Source organism: Citrus sinensis, chromosome 6 (assembly GCF_022201045.2).
Source record: "Citrus sinensis cultivar Valencia sweet orange chromosome 6, DVS_A1.0, whole genome shotgun sequence".
Classification (NCBI taxonomy): Eukaryota; Viridiplantae; Streptophyta; class Magnoliopsida; order Sapindales; family Rutaceae; genus Citrus; species Citrus sinensis.
Genome location: NC_068561.1, coordinates 16,969,873 through 16,991,211, shown reverse-complemented (window position 1 = coordinate 16,991,211; position 21,339 = coordinate 16,969,873). Strand labels below are relative to the sequence as shown.

The following is a 21,339-nucleotide window of genomic DNA, read 5'->3' as shown; positions in this document are numbered from 1 at the left end:
ACCTTACTGTGCCGAATCCCGAGGATCTCGTAACCGTCGGTTTGAAATTCAAATAGAGGGGGGGATTTCTGCCACGTCACCACGTCCGCAATTAAATGCGACATGACTCCTGGCAGCCTTTTCCAATCCCACGCGGGCGAGTACTATCGAGTTTCTACTGCTGGTCCACTACATTACCCAACACCAGAAACTGGGGGACCGGTGTTTGGGAGGGATACTGTTTGGGATAAATGCGTCGAAGGGACCAGGAATGACGAGCAGATATCTGATGGCGGAGTTCTGCGAACCGGTGTGTTCCGTTAAAGCCTGGTGCGTGGAAGAACAGGAACAGAAATATCCTGCTCGTCCACGATGTTGTCATCCGCGAGGCCAATTTCCTATAAGGGGCATAAGGCCATTCCGGCTAGAGATCGAGAGGCGAGGAGACCCGGTCGACGGCAGTTGGCAAGACGTGCTCTCCAACACGAGAATCTAGGCACGACGGCCACACTTTCCCCAGAACCGCGACGTAACACGCAAGATCTCACAGAACCATGACAGCCACACTTTCCCCAGAACCGTGGCGTAACACGCAAGGTCTCACAGAGCCATGGCAGCCACGCTTTCCCCTGAACCGTGGCGTAACACGCAAGGTCTCACAGAATCATGGCAGCCACGCTTTCCCCTGAACCGTGGCGTAACACGCTAAATCCCGTGTTTTGCCCATAACGCAGCAGTGGGAGTCCCATACCGTCTGGAAAAGAGCGGAAGACTGAGATTCAGAGGAAGCCTATAAAAAGGTAGCCAACGAAGGTAAAAGGGTTGGCATTCTGGAGATTAGAAGAGAAAAAACCTAAAAAGAAGAGAAAACCACAAAAAAACGCCATAAGACCTGTGGCAAGCTTTTCCCGAACCTTCATATCTGACTTGAGCGTCGGAGGGTTTGCGCCGGGAAAACAACCGGCGTACTCTGACTTATCTGTGTACGCAGGGACCTCTGGAGAAGAAGCCTGGCGAGGAGACCTCCTGGTCGTGACGAAGTTGATCGAGCAGAGATCCTGATCGTAGAACGAGGGGAACCGGAATCTCGCATCAACAAGCACCATTGACAAGTCTGGAGGAGAACGAGCCGCCGAGGAAGGGGTCGAAATCGACGAGTCCAAGTACAAAACTAGCAGCTAATTTATGCATCCAGCATGCATGCAGTAACAAGCTCAGGATCAATCCATGTTCTGTTTAGACATGCAGTAGTAACATGTAGTGGTAGTAGTGTACGTCTCAATGCGGAAGAAATAAAATAAAATAAAATAAAAATAGCCAACTGTCTAGGGTTTGTCCACTAATTCTTAGCTGGACAGTTCTGCATGTAAAGTGTCTGTTAGTTTGATGTTAAATTGTCTGTTATGTTTTTTATGTGGTTGAATGCTGATCCAGTAATTATATATTACCTATACCTCCTTGACCATGTGGCGAAATATACAAATATGAAAATTGTATTGGTCGTAGTTTTTTTTTTTTTTTAATTCTGTTATAGAGAGATTGTTATTGATATTACATCAGACATTACAATTACAATATTTACAATTGTACTAAATAACTGGAATCACCACCATACATTAACCCACTGAATCACTTGTCCAAATACTTTAAATTCTATTTAATATTCGATTAATTCTGTTATAGAGAGATTGTTACTGATATTACATCAGACATTACAATTACAATATTTATAATCGTACTAAATAACTGGGATCACCGCCATACATTAACCCACTGAAACACTTGCCCAAATACTTTAAATCCTCTTTAATATTCGAAGGGTGTTTACTCCACCCAAATACTTTAAATCCTCTTTAATATTCGAATGGTGCTTACTCCACTCACATTTTGTAAGGGAGAAACTGTCTCCACTCAATTAGTTGTCCACTCACATTTCGTAAGGGAGAGACTGTCTCTATTCAATTAGTTAATAATTGAGGAAGAACTGAAACTAACTTTTATAATACTCTTATGAAGGCTCGAACCCTTGCACTCAATATTGTAAGTGCAAGGCTTCTCCCATTGGACTAAAGGTCCATTGGTATATTTGTCGTAGTTTAAAAGGCCCTTAACCTCCTCAATATCAAACAGCGTCTTAATATGTTTAATATGTACGAACAGCGCCTTAATATGTTTTGTATGTACGAGTGCGGTATATGTTAGTGATTGGTTGGCAATAAAGTACAGCTTAGAGATCCGCGGGCATTGAGCTTAAAATAAATTAAAAATATAATAAAGAATCTCCTAAACAATATTAATAACGGTTGGTGCATGATTAATCATTAATAAAGAAAGGTGTAGACAATATTATCAGGGCTCGCATCACTGCAATATTTAGAACAAAGATAAAAATATATCGAGTATTGTTGCAATTGAGTACGGCAATCATTTTCAATATACTTACTAACGCATTTGTTATACAATTGGAGACCCGGCTGACCAATCGAACTTAACAAGAAGAGGTATATATATCCATCCGGCCGGTTGACTGTTGGTCCAATCGATTATGCAGTTCATGCCATATATTATTTACAACATAAAAAATCCATGATCTTTTCACCTTAAATCCAAGCACAATATGTATTAATAAATATGGACGATAGATTTTGTTTACCTTGTGTTGCTGCTAATTTCTACAAGTGTTGTTTGTTTCAAATCTAGCTTCAACTTCTTGTAAGAGAACAAAACTGTGTTGACAGAGATCAGAGCTTTAGTCTATACTGAACCCAATTACTGTGACAAAAATTAAGTAATTTTTAAGGAACCAAAATTACTCAGGGACTTAGAACGAGTGTGGATTCTTTATATGCTCCATCTCATTAGGAGCCGTTAAAATATATATACGCAAGTCGAGTTAAGGTTATACCTCTTTAAAAATACTACCATAAGGAATGGAGTAAAAGTAAATTCATTAAGATCGTATTAATCACATAACACGAGTCAATTAAAATTGTTTCTAAATATTAGACATCAATCGTATATTAATTCTTTAAAATATAAAATAATTTGATGATTTATGCTAGAAGACCTATATAAGGAATAAGTACAAGAATTGAAATTGAGACAGAATGATGCCCTGATATCCGCTTTATACAGTTCATGACAGGAAGAATTCTGCTCATTACTAGACTTTTCATTTTAACAATATGATGAAAGTCGCCGGCAAGAACCTTCACTTCAGATTCCAAACATTTTTCTGAAACCGCTGCTTAGTTTTTTACGGATAATATGATCACCAACATCGAGCCAAAGGAATCAGGAACCCATGAATTTAATCCGAAACTGTATGGAAAATATAAAACTATTTCACAGTAATTAGAAAATAAATGATTATCTCATTTTGATTTTGTTAAAAATTACATGATTATATCAGGCGTGATTTATATAATTTTTCTTTTCTTGTCAGTGTTTTGTCCACTTTCCCTGTTTAAAAGCTAAATTGTTACTGTAAATTCTGTTTGGGATCTAAGAAAATGAAACATGAATATTCTAGAAACTTTTGCGTTCTCATCATCTTACATTTACAATGACAATCTTTCATGGTATTTATACTAAACTGAATAAAAGCTGGTTTTAACTACTAAAGAAACAGATCGTGATGCATGCTTAACGAACTTGCTGAGCTGGCTCATTCACTTAACTATCTGCTGACTGGTCATTGATACACACGTGCTGAGTGTGTAGCTCCCTTGTGTGTGTTATGTGCTTCCTTAACATTCCCCCTCCTCTATTCTCATTTACATGGAGTAGAATTTTAGATTATCTCATTGGGGGCCGAGAAAAAATCTTTTCCACATGTGTCATTCTGCTTGTGTTCTGAAGACCGGTTAGACCGACGAGGGCATCCACGTGTCAGTACAAAATGGCTACACTGCTCCTGTATATTGCCACGTTTACCGCATCGCGACACGTACGTCTCCCTCGTTACTTCCAAAACCATGCATGCATGCATGCTTCTACTATATAAAGAACTCGAACCGAGGGTTTGTGATATCACCATCAGCTGCATATCGTTGATTAATTAGCTAGTGAAATCGAATGAAATTTTCTTGAAACTTAGGGAGGAGGAGGAGTAGTAGTAGTAGAGTCAACAAGAAAGAATCAAGGTAACCAATGGCCTCGGAACAGGAAAGAGCAGAACTTGACCAAAGGGCAAGGCAAGGAGAAACTGTTGTCCCCGGCGGAACTCGTGGCAAGAGTCTTGAAGCCCAGGAACACCTGGCCGAGGGTAACGTGCATATATAGCTAATTTCTGATCAAGGATTTTATTTTACTGTTTCTGTGGTTAATAAAATTAATTGCTCTTGTTTAATTAGGGCGTAGCCGTGGAGGGCAGACTAGGAAGGAGCAGATAGGGACTGAAGGTTACCAAGAGATGGGACGCAAAGGAGGACTAAGCACCGTTGACAAGTCTGGAGAAGAGCGTGCAGCTGAAGAAGGGATCTCCTTTGACGAGTCGAAGTACAAAACTCGTAGGTCATCATAAGTTAGCATGTCCCGAGTTCAATGATCTCGCTAGCTACCATGTTTTCTATTTCCTCTTCGTGGTTTTTTTTTTTTTTTTGGTGGGGTTTTTTTTTATGTACGTTGCATTTGAACGTTTTATTAATGTAGTTGTTTTGACACTTTCTTAAAATTTACTTGTCTCAGGCAATCTTATTTGTTTCCACACGAACGAAAATGATCAACCGAATATTAACAGATTAAAAAAGATTACTATTCAGATATATGTAAAGAAATGAACGATTAATTACTCAATTTCCTGATGGTTCGACTTTGAAGTTTTTACCAATGAGCTATTATGCAATTGATTCTGTCTGAATTAATAGTCCACTCGCGGTCCATTGGCAAGGACGTAGTAAACGAATAGCCAAAGTTGAGTAATAGAAGATGACGGAACTAAGAAAGTCTAAATGCGAGTATATGTAAATGCAAGGATTTGCAGTAAGGTTGAATTGCACTTTTACGATGAATGTTTGAATCCATTCCAATAAACAAATGTCTTTGCTGAACCGAATAAAAAATCAGCAGAAAAAGAATATTAATTACAATGTTATTTTTGTAAAATAAAAACTCATTATAATATTACTGACTACTGATTTTATTTTTAAATTGAATAATGTTAATTTTAGATTTATGTAATGCGTATGATTCTTAAAATTAAAATTTTAAAAATTATGTTTTTAATATTTTCTAAAACTGTTGTAAGATAATATGATTTTACATTCTTTTAAATCTCTTTAACAGTAATCTCAAATGTTCTCTACTTATAAAAGTAGAAAACATTTAGGCTCCGTTTGGTACACCTTATTAAATAGAACTTATAAAAGTAGAGTTTATAGCAGTAGAGCTTATACCAATAGAGCTTTTGGACAAAAAGTCATTAGGTGTTTGGTTGTCAATAAAAAAAACACTTTTGAACCATTAAACTGTGTGATATTTTTTATATTATATATTTTTTGGAAAAGCTTTCTACCTCTACTCCCAAAAGCTCAAATTTTGGGCTTTTGCTAGTAGAGGTAAATTAACTTATTTAAGCTAAAAAAACTCTACTAAAAAAAAATAACCAAACACTATAAAAAATTTTAAAAAGTGCTTATGCGATTAAATAAGCACTTATGCCTCTTAAATAAGACATACCAAACATGCACTTAGTAAATTTTGAAACTATATGAAGTATGCATAAGACTTAATATTATATTTAATTAAAACACTATAAAAAATTTTAAAAAGTGCTTATGCGATTAAATAAGCACTTATGCCTCTTAAATAAGCCATACCAAACATGCACTTAGTAAATTTTGAAACTATATGAAGTATGCATAAGACTTAATATTATATTTAATTAGTTTAATTTATTGATGTATAATAAATATGTCCAGTAAGGGCGGCTTTTAAGTATAGGTTGACTTGGCAGTTGTCTAAGCCTTTGCGTTTTAGGAAGGTTGCATTTTTTAGTATTTCTTAATAATTGTATAGTTAATTTTTTTTTAAGTCATCCATTGTATGAAAGCCTATTTTTTCACAACTATTTAATTAATAATCATCCAACAATTAAGATTTTTTTTACAAAAAATCTATATTTGATAACCTTAATTTTAAGAAAATATAATTATAATATTGTCTATCTCATTTATTGTTAGTCTAAGGAAAAAATAAAAATATTTACATTTTCAGTTTCCTACAAAAACTTATTTATTTAATGTTAGAATCCTTGATTTTTAGTTTTCTTTTTAATTTATATTAAAAATTTATAATCTCATAAATCATCAAATGAAAAAATTGCTTACTCTTTTCTCTACAAGGAAAATTATTACATTTATTGAGACATTTCAAAGTTCTTAAAATACAAAGTTCACAGTGATCATTTGATGATCAACTCATCGTCTTAACTTTCTAAGTGATACAATTCAAAATATTCAACTTGAAATTAGAATTATTTTTATTTATTTATTTTGTAATGATTTTGATGGAAGTATTTTTATATATTCTTAAGTATTTTTTTTTTTTAGGAATTGTGATTGAAACTTTTTAGAATCTTCTTCATTATTGCTAAAATTCATGATATAATTAAAAATGGAATATGAATTTTTGAGCATGTTTCTTTGAGTTTTGAGGTTGTTGAATGAAATGAGATCTCAAAAAAAAAAAATCACCTAAGGCATCGATACTTTAAAGTTAGCTCCTGTCTTAATATTATAAAAATTTCTTTTTAGTTTGTTTTGTCTTAATCCATATCAAGATAAATAATTTCATTTAATTAACTTTTGTAATAAACAAATAATATGATAGAAAATCGAAAACAAAAGATTATAAATGTCTAGGAATGATTAATATAAAATTTTTGGTTTAACCAATTCAATGAAAATTATTCCACTAATTGTTCTCTGTTTTATTTTCAATTGATGACTGATTATTATTTTTTAATTAAAGTAAAACAAATAAACTTATTTTTTCTCTAAAATTCTATAGAAAATGTTAATTGTTTTATTAATTAATAATCATATATTAATTTACTTATTTTACCTTTCATTTGTTAGTTTTATGTAATTGATAAAACTTATATTTATGACGGCATCATATAATTTTTCTTATTAAAATTATATTAACATAACATTTAAGTGAATCACATACCATTAAATTAAATAAACCTAATAGATAAAACATTAAAACAGGACTTTAACCCAAAAAATAATATTCAAGGACACCCACCTTCCACAAAATACTTTTATAACTTTTGTTTCTATCTTGCAATAAATAAATAATCCTAACCTTAAAAGGAAAAACATAGAAAAGGTTAGAGAAGGCCAAAAATGACAATTGGACATATAACATCAGCGTTGATATTTGCCTCGGGTCAAACCCCGAAATAGCAGCATAAAGCGTCGTTTTCGACTCTCTTTTTTTTTTTTGTTTTGTTTCATTTTGAAACGACACCGTTTCTGCTTCTATTCTTTCTCTTCGTTTAACTTAACCCAGCTATAGACCCCTTGCTTCTTCCTCTTCGTTCGCTTCTCTTCATTCTCTTCATCGACCGACAGCCACATTTGTTTGCTAATCCAACTGCAAATCCTTCAAAACCCAGCTGCTCCTTTGTTTGCCTCCTCTCCATTCTCAAGTCAAACACGCAACTTTACACTTTCCTGCACAGCAACATATATAGTTGCAGAGTCTCTTTAATAATTTATACACATCAATCTACACTATGCTTCAAACTGAAAAAATCAGAGGCACCATTTTTCAGTTCAGGTATATTATTGTTTCTCTTCTCTTTGTTCACAGCAAATCAGAACAAAGAAAAAAAATTAAAAGTAGAAATATTATGATGAAGAGAACGAAGAGGAAGAAGCAAGGGGTCTGCGGTTGGGTTAAGTTAAACCAAGAGAAAGAAGAAATCAGAACAAAGAAAAGAAAAAGAAAATAAAAGCAGAAACGGTATCGTTTCAAAACGAATAAAAAAAAAAATAACAGCCGAAACGACGACCTATGCTACCGTTTCGGGGTTTGATCCGGGGCAAACATCATTTTCCCATATAAGACAGACTGCGGTCAGGACAGAGGTGAAAGATGCTGGGAATTAAGGCGGTGCATGCATGCATGGCTGGCGGACTCGTGTCACCAAGCAGCTGCGCTGTCATTACAGAATGAATAGCAGCACTGCGCTTTCCTTTCCCTACGTGGCCATCCGCCTTTTTTTGGTCCCGTTCTTCTTTATATAAAGAATTGAAATCCTGCAGTCGTGACAATAAAGGTCTGTCTGTTTAATTACCTGGTTCGAGTTTTATCTGAAATTAAGGGCTGAAAGCAAGGGAAAAAAAATACAGGATCAAGAGCATGGATTCGCGGCGCCAAAGAGATGAAAAAGATTCCGGAGAAAGCCCGGGAGTGACTACCGTCCCTGGTGAAAATCGTGACAACAGCCTTGAGCGTCTTGCTGAGTGTTCCCTCAGTTCAATGGTTTTCATTTAAATAATATATATTGCGTTATATTGCGGGCAGTGTACCGCGGAGGGCGCACAAAGGGAGAGCATTTAGGCGCAAAAGGGCAGGAGGAGAGGAAAGATTTTGAGATGGGCGTTGGCGGAGTTCAACTCCAGAGTAAGAAGGAGCAACTGCAAACTCAAGGGCGTGCGGACACGGGCAGGAATGCTGCAGGTGGAGGAGACCCTTCGGCAGATGACTTGAAGAATGATGTCTCCGCCGGCTAGCAAAATTGTCCATGCGGACTTTCTGATGCTTATAGATTTTTCTGAGATATATCCAGCTGCAAGCAATAAATTGTTTTCTGCCTTTCGTCAGCTCCCAATGCCTACGAATAAAAAATCAATCTTGCGCCACGCTTTGTATCATATAATCGGTGACCAAGTTGGAAGGGAGTTAGAAATCAGGTCTTCAAACGTACACGAAAATCCCAAAATGGTTTGATTATACCCAAAAAAAAAAAGTTTCTGCGAGTAGGTGCCACACTAATACATTCCAACCAACCGTGATAAACTTGCTACTTCTCCCAAAAGCTGTTCCGTTACAAAGCAATCAAAATTGTTGCATAACTACCCCAATCTTCCTGTATCTCCCTGTTTCGTTTTGCTTCCATGTGTTGCATACAAAGAGACTGCTTCAGAAATATCAGTGGCTTGTTGCTAGAGCAGTCACAAGCAAGCCAAGTATCAAAAACGGCTGGGCACTTGCCTGAAGCACAAATTAAAAGTACAGACCTTCAGCAGTTCGTAATTTGTGGAATACTCTCAGCAGATAACAGAATTAAAAAAAAAAAGCACCTGATATTTAACGTCGTATTTTATAGGGTCTTTGAGAAAGTACTGGAACTGTAGTACACAAACAGTGGAATCAGGATGGCCTTGGCAGAAAGGCATTTTATAGAACAGCTGCTGATAAATTACAGACTTCAGGAAAGTGCTTTACCTGAAAGACGATTTGTGGCACTATCAAGGCTAGTAGCGCTAGGGCATAATATGGTTTACCAGCCCCTAGTAAATAACCTGCAAGATGAACCATAAGTAAAAAACAGCCGAGAGTTGTTAAAGGCTGTATTTGGTATTGAGATGATGTAGTTTTTGAATCTTATTATAAAATAAAAATTAATAATTTATAAAATATATTGTAAAATTTTCATTATATAACTATTAAACTAACTTAATTTTGAAGTCGTTTTTATTAAATATTTTATAGCTGTAATTTTTTTTTTTAAGCTACCTGCCTAACCTCAATACCGAAAGATACCAAACAGGCCATAACATTTACAATACCGAACAGGCCATAACATTTTGTTCTTTGGATATCAACATCGTTGTCTAAATTTTGAGTAAAATTTGATCTCTATCACCCAGTCAAAAGAGGTTAGTAGTTCCCAGGCGCCACCCATACAAGATCATACTCAGAAGCAGAGTTTATCGGGACTAAATTTATGCATCAAAGACATTTGACCTGAAAAGTTCACATTATGCCGATGAGTGAAGTAGATCAAATAATAAATTTTGATTGGGGAAGAAGATTCATGAATAAGCTAAGACCATTGTATGCATTTCTTGAATCGTCAGTGAAGAGGACTTCAGCGAAACAGCGTAATTGATCAATGTCACTCGTAAGAGGTCTAGAATCTCTCGTGCTTATCCTTATTTGAGTTGGTAAGCTTGCTAACAAGTAATTAATGGTTCATTAAACAAATCAATCTTAGAAGGCTCTAGTCTGATGTCAAATAATCACTCAAATTTCAACAGTAATCGCATTGTTCAAAATGGTGTGAATCAGCTCGATCTAAAAATAATTTATTTCTGATGAAATACTGTAGTGAAGGTAATTTAAATTACTTACCAGCCACAGATATCTGAGTTATGTCAATTGCGCCAACACAAATCCATTTAGCAGTTTCAGGACCAAAAGCTACTGGAAGTGACTGTTCGGGCACCATTCAGGCAGAAGGTTATAACATATACTTCTTCAGATATGTTTGACAATTTATGTGGAAAGACATTTATATGACATATTATATATAGACTAAAGGAGTATGGAGGAAACCTGAAGTCCCATTGCTCTATCTCCTTCAACACTCTTAAAGTCATTTACAATTGCAATACCTAACTGAAATATGATTAGTGTAAAATAAGTTAGAATTCACTAGATCATGATATAAATGATATACATCAATGTGAAAAACATACCCCAGCAATGCTGTACAAGAGTGTGAGAACTATTATGTCAGGCGTAAGCGTCCCAAACAAAGCTTGGCCTGCCCACCTACATGGTAAAAAAAAATGAAAATATACCGGTTATGAACAAAGTGAAATCCCATAACAGAGCCCCTTCCACTTCATAATTCAAAAAAGAGGGTTCTACAGCCTGGAGGTGTCTGTGCATATGGCATTACGTACTAGCAAATAGAACAGAGGATTCAATACACAAACTTGATAGTCTTTTCTCCCTAAGAAGTATCTGGCACCAGAAAGAAGCAATTGCAGTTACCACCCAATTTATTAGATTACTTGGGTGTACTCAATGGACAATCATCAAATGTATTCTGCTTTAGTAGAAGAAAGAAATAAGGACTGATAACAGGATTGTTCGTGACGGTGAGTCAGAATAGAAACATTTGAGCAAGTAAGCTAGATCATGTTGGTGAAGACCCTTGGACATGGTTCAAAAGTTATCAACAAAATTTATCAAGGAAAATTTAAGAGGGAAATTGCACCATGGCAAACTTATATAGCTCGCTCCCAGAGCAAAATTTCCAATCCATCCATTTTGCTTCAGCTGCAACAACATTTTCAATCTTGGTCAGGGCTTTAGTAGATTTCTTTCAACTTGGAGTAAATTAATTAGAGGAAGGAAGAAAACTACCTTCAAAGGTGGAGCAGAGTATATGTATGATAGCAAGGATCCACCCACAGCAAGCCAAAATATCGTTGGGAAGTCATGCCCTGCCTGTAAAGGAGAAAGGTTTATGAAACAGAAACTACCCTGTCTATAAAATGGGAAAATACATGTATTTACCAATGTCAATTACCTACCCACACGTCTAATAAACCAGCTAATCCAAGGCCTGCTAGCAGTAAAACCCAGATCTGGGTAATGACCTGATTGAATTTTGTGGGGAAACCCAAAAGGAAGAAGGAAATGACTGCTGGAGGTTAAATGTTCCAAATGATAGAAAGAAAGAGAGAGAAAAATGACAGATCACATACCTCATTCTCAGATATTGCACCTGAAGGAATTGGACGATAGGGTTCATTAATTGCATCAATCTCTCGATCATACCAATCATTAATCGTCTATGAAGTCAAAAGCAAGAAATTAGGTTATCATAGTGTCAAGTTCTCATTCAATATAGAACTACCTGTGTGTAGCCAGTGAGACACGGGCCAGACATGATCATACAGACAATTGATTTAGCAACATCCTCCAAATTCCAGTGAAAGTTTCCTACAATGTGAATCAAATCAACTCGAAAGCAACTAACAAGACCAGGGGAAAGTAAAATACAGTATATTCTCCATAAAATTACAGTTTATCACTAATAAGTTAAGCAGATTAATTAAGTTCACTACCCAGTAGGTTGTCTATTCATAGTGTAAACTGTTACTCTAGGATAAATGTCACTTCATAAGGACATATCGAGAAGATGATACAAAATATGGAGAAGCTTTCACTGTACACTAAATGTCAATATGAGGTAAAAATCTCTAAGGCTCTAAGCATCCATATATCAGCACAAGTGCCAGAAGTTGACATATGAAATGTCCATCAAAACAGCTTTAGCAAGAAGGAAGAGGTATTTAAATTTCATGACAATAGATGATTTCATTCTCATATTATGCAAAGAAGAGTACCAGAAGCAGCAGCACCACAAACTATTCCCCAAATCAACGGAGGCCAGGTAACAGGCTTTGTTAGTTGAAGACGAATCTTCCATTTATTCTGTAAAACCAAATCCAGGTAAACCCCCTCTACATTAAATAAAAGATTTTCAACCAACCTGTTATATAACTAAAATGATCAAGTGCAGCATAAATCATTTATAATTGGAGAAATACTTAAATTCAGGAATGTCGTGCCCAAAACAAACTCAATCTTTTCTTAAAAAATCAATAAAATATTATGAATTGCTTTCCAAGATTAACAATTACTACAGCTTAATTGTTTAAAACAACTACATTATACATTTCAAAAATGGCCTTTTGATAGACATATGATTGTAATCAGACTCACAGTTTCTTGTGCAGCTCCCTTAATGCCAAGAAGCTGATTGAAGCTCGATCCACTAGCAGCCGGGGCTTTATCGGGTGCTTGCGGTTTAACTAAAATAGACAAACGAACAAAGTACCAATCAATAACCAGTACAAAATCACTCTTCTTCAAAAAATCTCCAACACTGAAATTCCAATCTTAACAGTTCAATTAACAAAGCAAAGTTTAGCTCACAAGACCTTCATTTGCATTAGGCTCCTGTGCTCTCACCGTCAGTCTCCGCCCTGAAATTAAATAAATAAATTAATATATAAAAAATAATACGAAGAAAGTAAGCAAGCGCAAAGTTTAAATTACTAATTGCATATTTTTTAATTGCCTCAGTTTATCAACTCAGCAAACAAAACAGAGCATTCAAAAAATAAGAAACAAAAAAAAAAAAATAACTCACTGGAAAATGAAACCGAAACGGGTGATAGAACTGGCCGGGTTCGAACTCGGTTGATGGATTTGACGTTGGATAATCTTGTGGATAAAACCGTGTTCAAAACAGACGACATTTGAAATTTTAACTTTTTTTCTTTCTCGTTTTTAGTGGGAACTGAAGCGAAGGTGGAGCGTTGACTCTAATGGAAATCAAGTGGAAAGAACTGTGAAAGTAAGGGAGATAAGTTTGTTTATCTCTATTCTATTACAAGGCAGCTAAAATGGCTCGTAGTGGGGAAGAATAGGAGGAGAGAAGAGGAGAAATGTTCCAGTGTGTGTGGATGTTGTTTTAAGAGTTTTGTATGGAAACGTGGCATGAAATGGTTTATGGGTTCCGGGTTCTGGGACCAGTTAATGATGATGCGCTTGCGTGGTTGTGGGAGGTTGCTATGTTACAGCATCTGTAACATACACACCCAAAGCAAATAGCACACGTTTCCTGACTTACAGAGAAAAAGCAATGCAAATGCAAGGACGGGGGGTTGGCTGAAGCAGCATCCGTAAGGTACAGATGCTGTAACGTAGGCAGCTCCGTGTGATTAAGTCCTGAAGTCAAAGCCTTGAAACCATAGTTGAAAGTTGAAACAGTGGCTCATTACTGCATTTTTCAGTCCTAAATTCCCTCTTAGGAAAATTATATGCAAGTACAATTGGAACTCAAAATTTTGAATTATGAATCTAATTTTAATCTTTTGAATTAATGGGGTTTCCAAAATTTAAATTAGTAGGGATGGCAATGAAATACATATAAGTTGGGTCAACAATACTCTCTATTTAGATTCATGACCACAAAAAAAAAGATTTGTATCTATTTTAAATTCATCATGAGGCTATGATTTTGATCCATATCAAATCCACAAAATAAAATAAAATAAAATAAAGATCTAGACCTCCTCCAAATCCGTCATGAATTTATCAGTTTTTATTTTTCAGCAAGTTAATTTTAAATTTTTTTTATAGATTTTAAGAGAATATTATAGAATTTATTTTTATTCTATTCTAGACCCCGCAAGAAAAATAAAAGAGAAAAAATATTTGAGGGAAAAAATTATTGCTATCAACTGAAATACATAATGCATCTCAATTAAAATTAAGAAAATTTTAAATTTCTTATAGAATTAATAAATATTGTATCTTATAAGTATGACATTGATATTATTAAGCTATGTACAAGTTTAATTTGATTGTAAAGTGGGTTTTAAAAATCTATAAAAAATATTTAATATTTTTAAAAATTATTTAGAAGTATGACGTTGACAACTTTTTAATATTTTAAAAATTAAATTAAATTAAAAGACTTTTATGGTGCATTTACTAAATAAAAATCAGAACAGACAAGAATAAGAATGGATTAGAATGAGAATGATGAATGAGAATTAAAATAAGTTGTTTACTTAAACTTTATTAATTGAAATAAACTAGATTACCATTAATGTGTTTACTTCGTTTCAGTCTTTCAGAATCAAAATAGATTATTTTAAGTTACTAAAATGCCCTTATTTAATTTTTGTTGTTTTTATTATTATTTACTGTAATAATTATAATTATTGTTGTTATTAAAAATTATTGTCAATAATAATAATAATAATAATATACATGACAAAAATAATTATTATCATTATTATATTTTATATTAATGAAATATTATTATTATTATCATCATCATCATCATAACAACAAAATTATAAATCACCGGCAAGCAACAGTGACGGCAGCAACTTTTTTATTGACAAGTAGCAGTGAAGTTCGGAGAGTGGCAGCGACGATCGAGGGGTACTGCAGACGACAAGTGACGATCAGTGGAGCGAGGCTGACGATTTGCATAGCGTGCAATGGTGATGTGTGTGATGATGATGCACGACAACTGACTCTGTTGCGTTCGACGACCAGCATGCGACGATCATGGCTTCTGCTTCTCGTCGATAGCAAATCGATCTTGCAAAAGTCTGATTCGTTCCTTTTTTTTAATTGAGTACAAAATGGGTATTTTTAATTTTGTTGGGGGTCAAATGGTCAGTCATGAGAACGAGAGACTGATTTACAAAATTAGTGTTACAAAATTAGGGTGAGCCCCATTATTTCGATTTTTATTTCCAATTTTATTTTGTGAAGTACACACGTAAATAATTTTAATTTCTCAATTCAACAAGTAAATACACCATTAATTGAAAAGTGGGGTTTTATGAGGAAAACAAAAGGATGCTAATAGCACCACTCCTCGCTCAAGCGCAAATAAAAACTGAAGGCTAATTTATTTAAGAGTAGAGCTGCAAACATCTACTCAACCCATTTTTCTAAATACACCCACTAAAACATAAAGTAAAATCACTATCATTCTAAGTAAACTCACTTGAATTCCATAAATGACCTTGTCCTCTTTCTTTACCATAAACACTGTGCAAGGAAAAAAATTTGTCGCAATAAGTTAAAAGAGTGAAATGTTTCAACTCTATGGCCATGCTTGGTTTGAGGAAAACATAGGAGAGTAAAAGAGTGGAATGAAGAGGATGGGAGAAGAAAAGAGTGGAGAAGAGAAGTAAAATTAGATTTCATTGTTTGGTTTGATATAAAATTTAACAAGGAAAGGCATAACGATTTTTTTTTCTTTAGACAAATTTATCATTTACCTTAAATATTAAACTATTTATATTAGTTATGGCAGTCCCGCGACTTTCCAGCAGCATCCGGCGGAGGTCAGATGACTTCCGACGAAGTCCGGCGGTGGTTTGGCAACGTCAGGCGGAGGTCTGATGACAGTTAATTAGTATTTTTATATTTTCATATTAAATAATATAAATAAATAAGTTTATTTATTTTGTTAAGTTTCTTAAATCATTTATTAAATTTAATTAATATTTAATTATTTATAATATTAAATCAATAAAATAAAATTATAAATAATAATTATTAATGGCATTAAACAAGTTAAACAAAATTGAAGGGTAATTTTGAAAACTTTAGTTTCCAACGTAAGAGGAATTTAAATTTTTCACTACTTGGTGTGGAATTTAAATTCTATATTATAATTAATATTAAATTCTAATAAAAATTAAATTATTATATATTTTGTCCAACCAAACAATAAAAATAAAAATAAAATTTAAATTTCTTTCATCTTCTCTGTTATCTCCTCCCAACCAAACACCACCTATCATCATGCATGCTTCAATCAAAAGATCGAAAGCAATAAGTAAAATTTTAATTAGTCAGTAGTCAATTCAAGAGAAAAAGGCCACTTTAACAGAAGAGGGAAACAATCTTTTATAAAAGTTGAAGATTTTGAAGAACGAAATTAAAATAACCGTTTGTGTCATATAGAATGATTTTCACTTACAAAAATTGGAAGCCCTTAGAAAATTAATATTTTTATAAATATTGGAATGTATATTTTTCATATAATTTAATTAAGGTTAAAAATATAAAATATAGAATTTAGGGGTTTTACAAGAATTTTTTCGGGTTGCTAATAGCTCAACTCTTTCTTCAAGAGTTAAATGTTCCGGAACTTGCATTCTTCTTCGCCCTCCCCCCCCCCCCCCCCCCCAAAAAAAAGAGCGTGTTTCGATTTTTTTTTTTTTAAGATTGAGTAAATGATATCCGACCCCACAAATTACTTTATCAGACTCTATTTCTAATTTTTCTTATTATTTTTAAAATTATCCTTATTAAAAATTAAAAAAAATATTATTATTATTTTTATATCTCTCCCCCTCTATCTAACCATCACCGCCGTTACTTCATCAACAATAAGTTTATCATTATTATCACCACCACTACCACTATTTATTTTCTTATCAATATATCACCCCTACTAAAATAAAAGGAAGAGCCTATTTGAAACAAAATTTTCACGCTTTAAAATCATTTTCTTTGTACATCCATCACTAAAATTATAAATATTTATTTTACTCAACAGATCCTCTCATATTCCAAAACTGATCCCTTATTTTCTAACGCATTTGCTTCCAAAATGCTTCCACAAAACCGTAAACAAAAACTGAAGTTGCAGCAACCAGCGAAGGCAAGAACTTGGTCCAAAATTCTAATGCTTTTGGTCTTGGAGTGCAAAACAAAGACTCTTCCTAAATCAAACTCCAAAAAGTAATAAATATAAGGTAAATATCTATCTTCTCGACTGCAATAATGCATACAACCAACAAAGCCAATGATTTTTTTTTTGCCCTAACAGAAAAGTTAATGAATTTATCAATTACAACTATTTATAAAATCTGAAGTTTTTGGATTAGAATCCAAAAAGAATTAGCTCACGGGCAAAGTGATTGTTTTATGAGAAATAATTTTGGTAGCATGTACAGTTCAATTAGGTATTGATAGATGATATTATCCACCTTTGTGAAAACTTTTCTAGGAGCATATAGCCAAGAATTATACTTCGAGAAAGCAGCTTACGATTTGACCTTCCACTAGACATCCCACGGATTAATGAAATCCTTCCTCCACAAAGGGGTTTTGGATTTTATGACCAACAATGAATAAATAATATGTTGATGAGATATTATGCATTAAATAAACAATCTCTCTATCCCGACGGGATTCTTCGCAAGATCCAATCTCTGTCTAAATTATTAAGTGATCCATACACACCTAACTTTGTATCATTGCCACAACTTTTTAACTTAATTTATTCGAATCTATGATATTGGATTGATAACGAGTTGATCTGAGTTCCCAAATTTGTGTCAGCGAGCCAAAGAGAATCCAAGAGAAGAAAGTGAATTTGGGCATCAATCTTTCAACTGTCGCAAATTTGTAATAGTCTTGAGTTGATGGTCTTACAGGTCCCTCACAGCCAAGCTTATTTCCATTAACGCAATTCTTGAAGAAACGAGAACTTGGTATTATTTCAAAGAATATTGTTAGAAATATGAATTTGGCATCAATTTTCGACAAGTAATCAACTGTGGAAAATTCAAAGTGGGATATGACAAGAACTACGTATAAACCATTGAGAATATCTTTAATTTATAATAATGAAAGTTTTTATGAGTTAATATCACTTGGGTGTCACTTGTTTCGTCGCATATAAAAAAGATGATAAATATTTTTAAAATAAACATATAGGTGATGCTCCGTTAAGTTTGCCATTAAAATTAATAGTTATGGGTACTGAAAATTATTTTATCCCTCATCGGTTGATTTATAATTTATATAGAGAAATAATTTTTATATGCAAAGTTTTATTGAGAAAAGATGACAACAATTGTCTTTTCTTACACAAAATTTTAAACTCAAATTTGATTATCATCAATAACCATTGCAACATAAATCTAGGCAAAACCAAGAAAATTCCCATAGCAAAATAAGATAAAAATTTCGTAAAAGCATTCTATCTCATCTCAAACATATCTCAAACTTCCATCTTCTTTACAATTTAGTGGTGTATTGTTGAAATAAAACTTGTATATACAAATTATAAATCAACTAATGGAGGGCAAAATCATCGATTTAATTTTCAGTTCCTAAATCTATTAATTTTAATGGCTAACCTAATAGAGAATCACCTATATGCCTATTTTTTATAAATGTCGAAACAAGTGTTACCTAGGTGACATTAACCCAAGTTTTATTGATCAATAATATTAGGAATCCCAACATTTGAATTCCAACTTGAGTCCTAATGATATATGCCATTTATTTATTAGATGGTGAATTTTATAATTTATAGAATTATTAAACCACCATCCAATTGATGAATGTCACATCAGTTATGATTCAAATGAGGACTTAAATGTTGAGATGTTTAACATTACTTTTTATTGATATAGGTACCTTAAGGAATCATTTTTTTTTTAACTTAGAGGCTGTTTATTTTTTTGACTTAATGATTTAATGGACTTAATTTCAATTAGTTAAGTAATTAATATGTTTGTTTTTTCAACTTAATAAAAAATTTCAGTTATAAAGTTATTAAGCCAAATTTTTTTAATTTTTTGCTTAATCTAAAAAGTCTTAATAATATCATTAAAAGATATTTTTTAAAATATCCCTATCTAATTAATTAATTTTCATCCTTACTTAAATAAAATTTAATAATTAGCATTATTGCCCATTTGTATAACTTGTAATAATATATTGGTATACTATTATTATGTTTATCCTTTTGTTTTCTTCAAATTAGCATTATTTATCTTCATATTTTTTTATGAAGATTTTTCATATAAAAACATCGTGAACTATAATAAAATTGATTGACATATACTAATTTACAATATAAAGGGTTGTATTCAATTAAATATGATTTATATTATGATAATATGTTGTTTTATTTAAGTTATTTGAGATGTTTATTATTTATTTATAATTTATAATTTATAAGGGTACAAATGTAAAAATACTAGTTTTCAGATTTTTTAAGTTAAAAAACAACTTAATATTTGTTTTTAGCAATTCAGACAAAAAAAAAAATATATCATTTGGATTCATACATTCAATTCAATTCAAAATTATTAATTCAAATCCATTCATATTTCAGATAAAAAATAAATGCCACCTTAATAATTTAATTGACTGAATTTCAATAAGTTTTCTCCACATTAGTACAATAAGAATTTAAACTTTGAACCTCTTATTTTCAACACAATAAAATTTATCATCCCAATTAAACGACACCCACAAATAACAACAACAACAACAACACAATTACATTCTTCTGAGTGAAAAAAATGCAGTTTAAGAAAAATAATTATATGGGGTGTGATACTTTTCAGGTTTCAAACAAACAATCACCTCATGCCACTAACCCGCCATCTCAGATTATAACAATAAAATTTATGCAACAATTTATGGATGTATAATTATTGAAATTACAGTTGCTTTGTTTGAAGCCTAACAAATATTCCGCATTCTCCATCCCAATCTTTCTGCCAACATGCCCACAGGGATTCGGGGAATGTGATTCTGTAGCCACATGCTCCTGTGACGACGTTCGTTAATGCTACTGCGAAAGTGAAACTATTAATGTCAGAAACAATTTTAAAAGAGGAATTTTATGGGAATTTAAAAGCAATTTGGCAGCGCATATCTTCTGTTATGATGGTACAAGTTAAGCGAATCATACAGACACAGTATAGGTGGAGAGATCAGAAATCTTATTCCCTTTCGTCCAACACAAATCAAATTGTCTTCCAGAGAGAAAAAAGAAAAAAAAAACACATATCAAATTAAATATCTCTGTAAAGATATTTTTATTTATTTCATAATTTAATTAAATAATATATGCTTCGTGAGTATCGTATTTATCTACTTATATCCTATAGTTGCATAATTACTTAGGCATCCTAAAGGCAATGAGAAATGTGCAAAATACCCTAAAAGAGATATGAAATAATAAAAATGAGGTGGAGTCGAATTCGGCTACAGTTGTTTCTTGGATCCATTCTCGAGGTCTTGTTCGTTGGGAGTGCGCTTACTTTTTGCGTCGCGTGTGCTCTCACTTGTCATCTTCATCTATTTTCGTCAGACGTGTGCTACGCGAGGCCACCTATGCTGCTGATTTTTTGGCCAATTGGGCCTGTTCTCAGCACGTCAGCAAGCACTTTTCCTCTTCCCATGATCTTTCCGCTGACTTATCTGGTATTCTCCATTTGAATGCATAGATTGTTTCTCATGTTAGGCGCTAGTAATTTAACTTTCTATTTCATTTATTCTTGGTTATTCTTTTTTTTTTTTTTTCATTTTCTATAGAAGTCTTGGTTAGGGATGGCAATGGGCACCGCCCGCAGCGGGTTTGCCATTACCAAACCCAAACCCGCACAAAATTTAAATTACCAAACCCACCCGCAACCCGCAGCGGGTTTTAATTTTTTTAAAAAAACCCACCCGCAGCGGGTTTTAACAATTACCAAACCCGCAATGGTATCCGGCGGATTTTTTGCGGGTTTCCGTATTTAAAATCACAAATATTTAATATATAAATTTATAATAATAACCTCAAATTCCATATAAATATTCAATTTTATATTTAAACAATGTAAATGAAAAATTAAAATTTCCACATCAATTCAACACAAATTCTCAAATTTAAGTATAAATTATACAAATCTATTTAAAAAAGACAAATTAATATCTAAAAATAATAATTACATTTCATATTATCATTTAAAACAAGATCAA

General features: G+C 33.2%; 2 protein-coding genes across 2 annotated transcripts; one reads left to right on the top strand and one right to left on the bottom strand.

Annotated features, from left to right (window-relative positions):
• The first annotated feature begins 4,002 nt into the window (after positions 1–4,002).
• On the top strand, positions 4,003–4,654 carry LOC102615821 (protein SLE2). Its single transcript, XM_025100153.2, has 2 exons — positions 4,003–4,246; positions 4,335–4,654. The coding sequence occupies exons 1-2, from the start codon at positions 4,132–4,134 to the stop codon at positions 4,502–4,504; spliced, it is 285 nt and encodes a 94-aa protein (XP_024955921.1). The 5' UTR covers positions 4,003–4,131; the 3' UTR covers positions 4,505–4,654.
• A 4,263-nt stretch (positions 4,655–8,917) lies between these two features.
• LOC102615732 (chlorophyll synthase, chloroplastic) lies at positions 8,918–13,476 on the bottom strand. The gene is made up of 15 exons (XM_006481001.4): positions 13,172–13,476; positions 12,960–13,004; positions 12,742–12,830; positions 12,363–12,450; positions 11,870–11,955; positions 11,718–11,804; positions 11,544–11,609; positions 11,374–11,457; positions 11,225–11,286; positions 10,698–10,773; positions 10,555–10,617; positions 10,351–10,432; positions 9,442–9,518; positions 9,297–9,344; positions 8,918–9,207 (listed from the first exon to the last, which is right to left on the bottom strand). The coding sequence occupies exons 1-15, from the start codon at positions 13,278–13,280 to the stop codon at positions 9,145–9,147; spliced, it is 1,125 nt and encodes a 374-aa protein (XP_006481064.1). The 5' UTR covers positions 13,281–13,476; the 3' UTR covers positions 8,918–9,144.
• Between the last annotated feature and the right edge of the window lie 7,863 nt (positions 13,477–21,339).

Bases quoted from the DNA above. Each gene is read 5' to 3' on its own strand.
- LOC102615732 (XM_006481001.4), bottom strand. From the start codon at position 13,280: ATGTCGTCTGTTTTGAACACGGTTTTATCCACAAGATTATCCAACGTC. The intron at 12,451-12,741 runs GTGAGTCTGATT...TTGGTTTTACAG, and splicing joins AGGGAGCTGCACAAGAAACT to AATAAATGGAAGATTCGTCT. The intron at 10,618-10,697 runs GTATGTTTTTCA...ATCATATTTCAG, and splicing joins TCTTGTACAGCATTGCTGGG to TTAGGTATTGCAATTGTAAA.
- LOC102615821 (XM_025100153.2), top strand. From the start codon at position 4,132: ATGGCCTCGGAACAGGAAAGAGCAGAACTTGACCAAAGGGCAAGGCAA. The intron at 4,247-4,334 runs GTAACGTGCATA...TTGTTTAATTAG, and splicing joins CCAGGAACACCTGGCCGAGG to GGCGTAGCCGTGGAGGGCAG.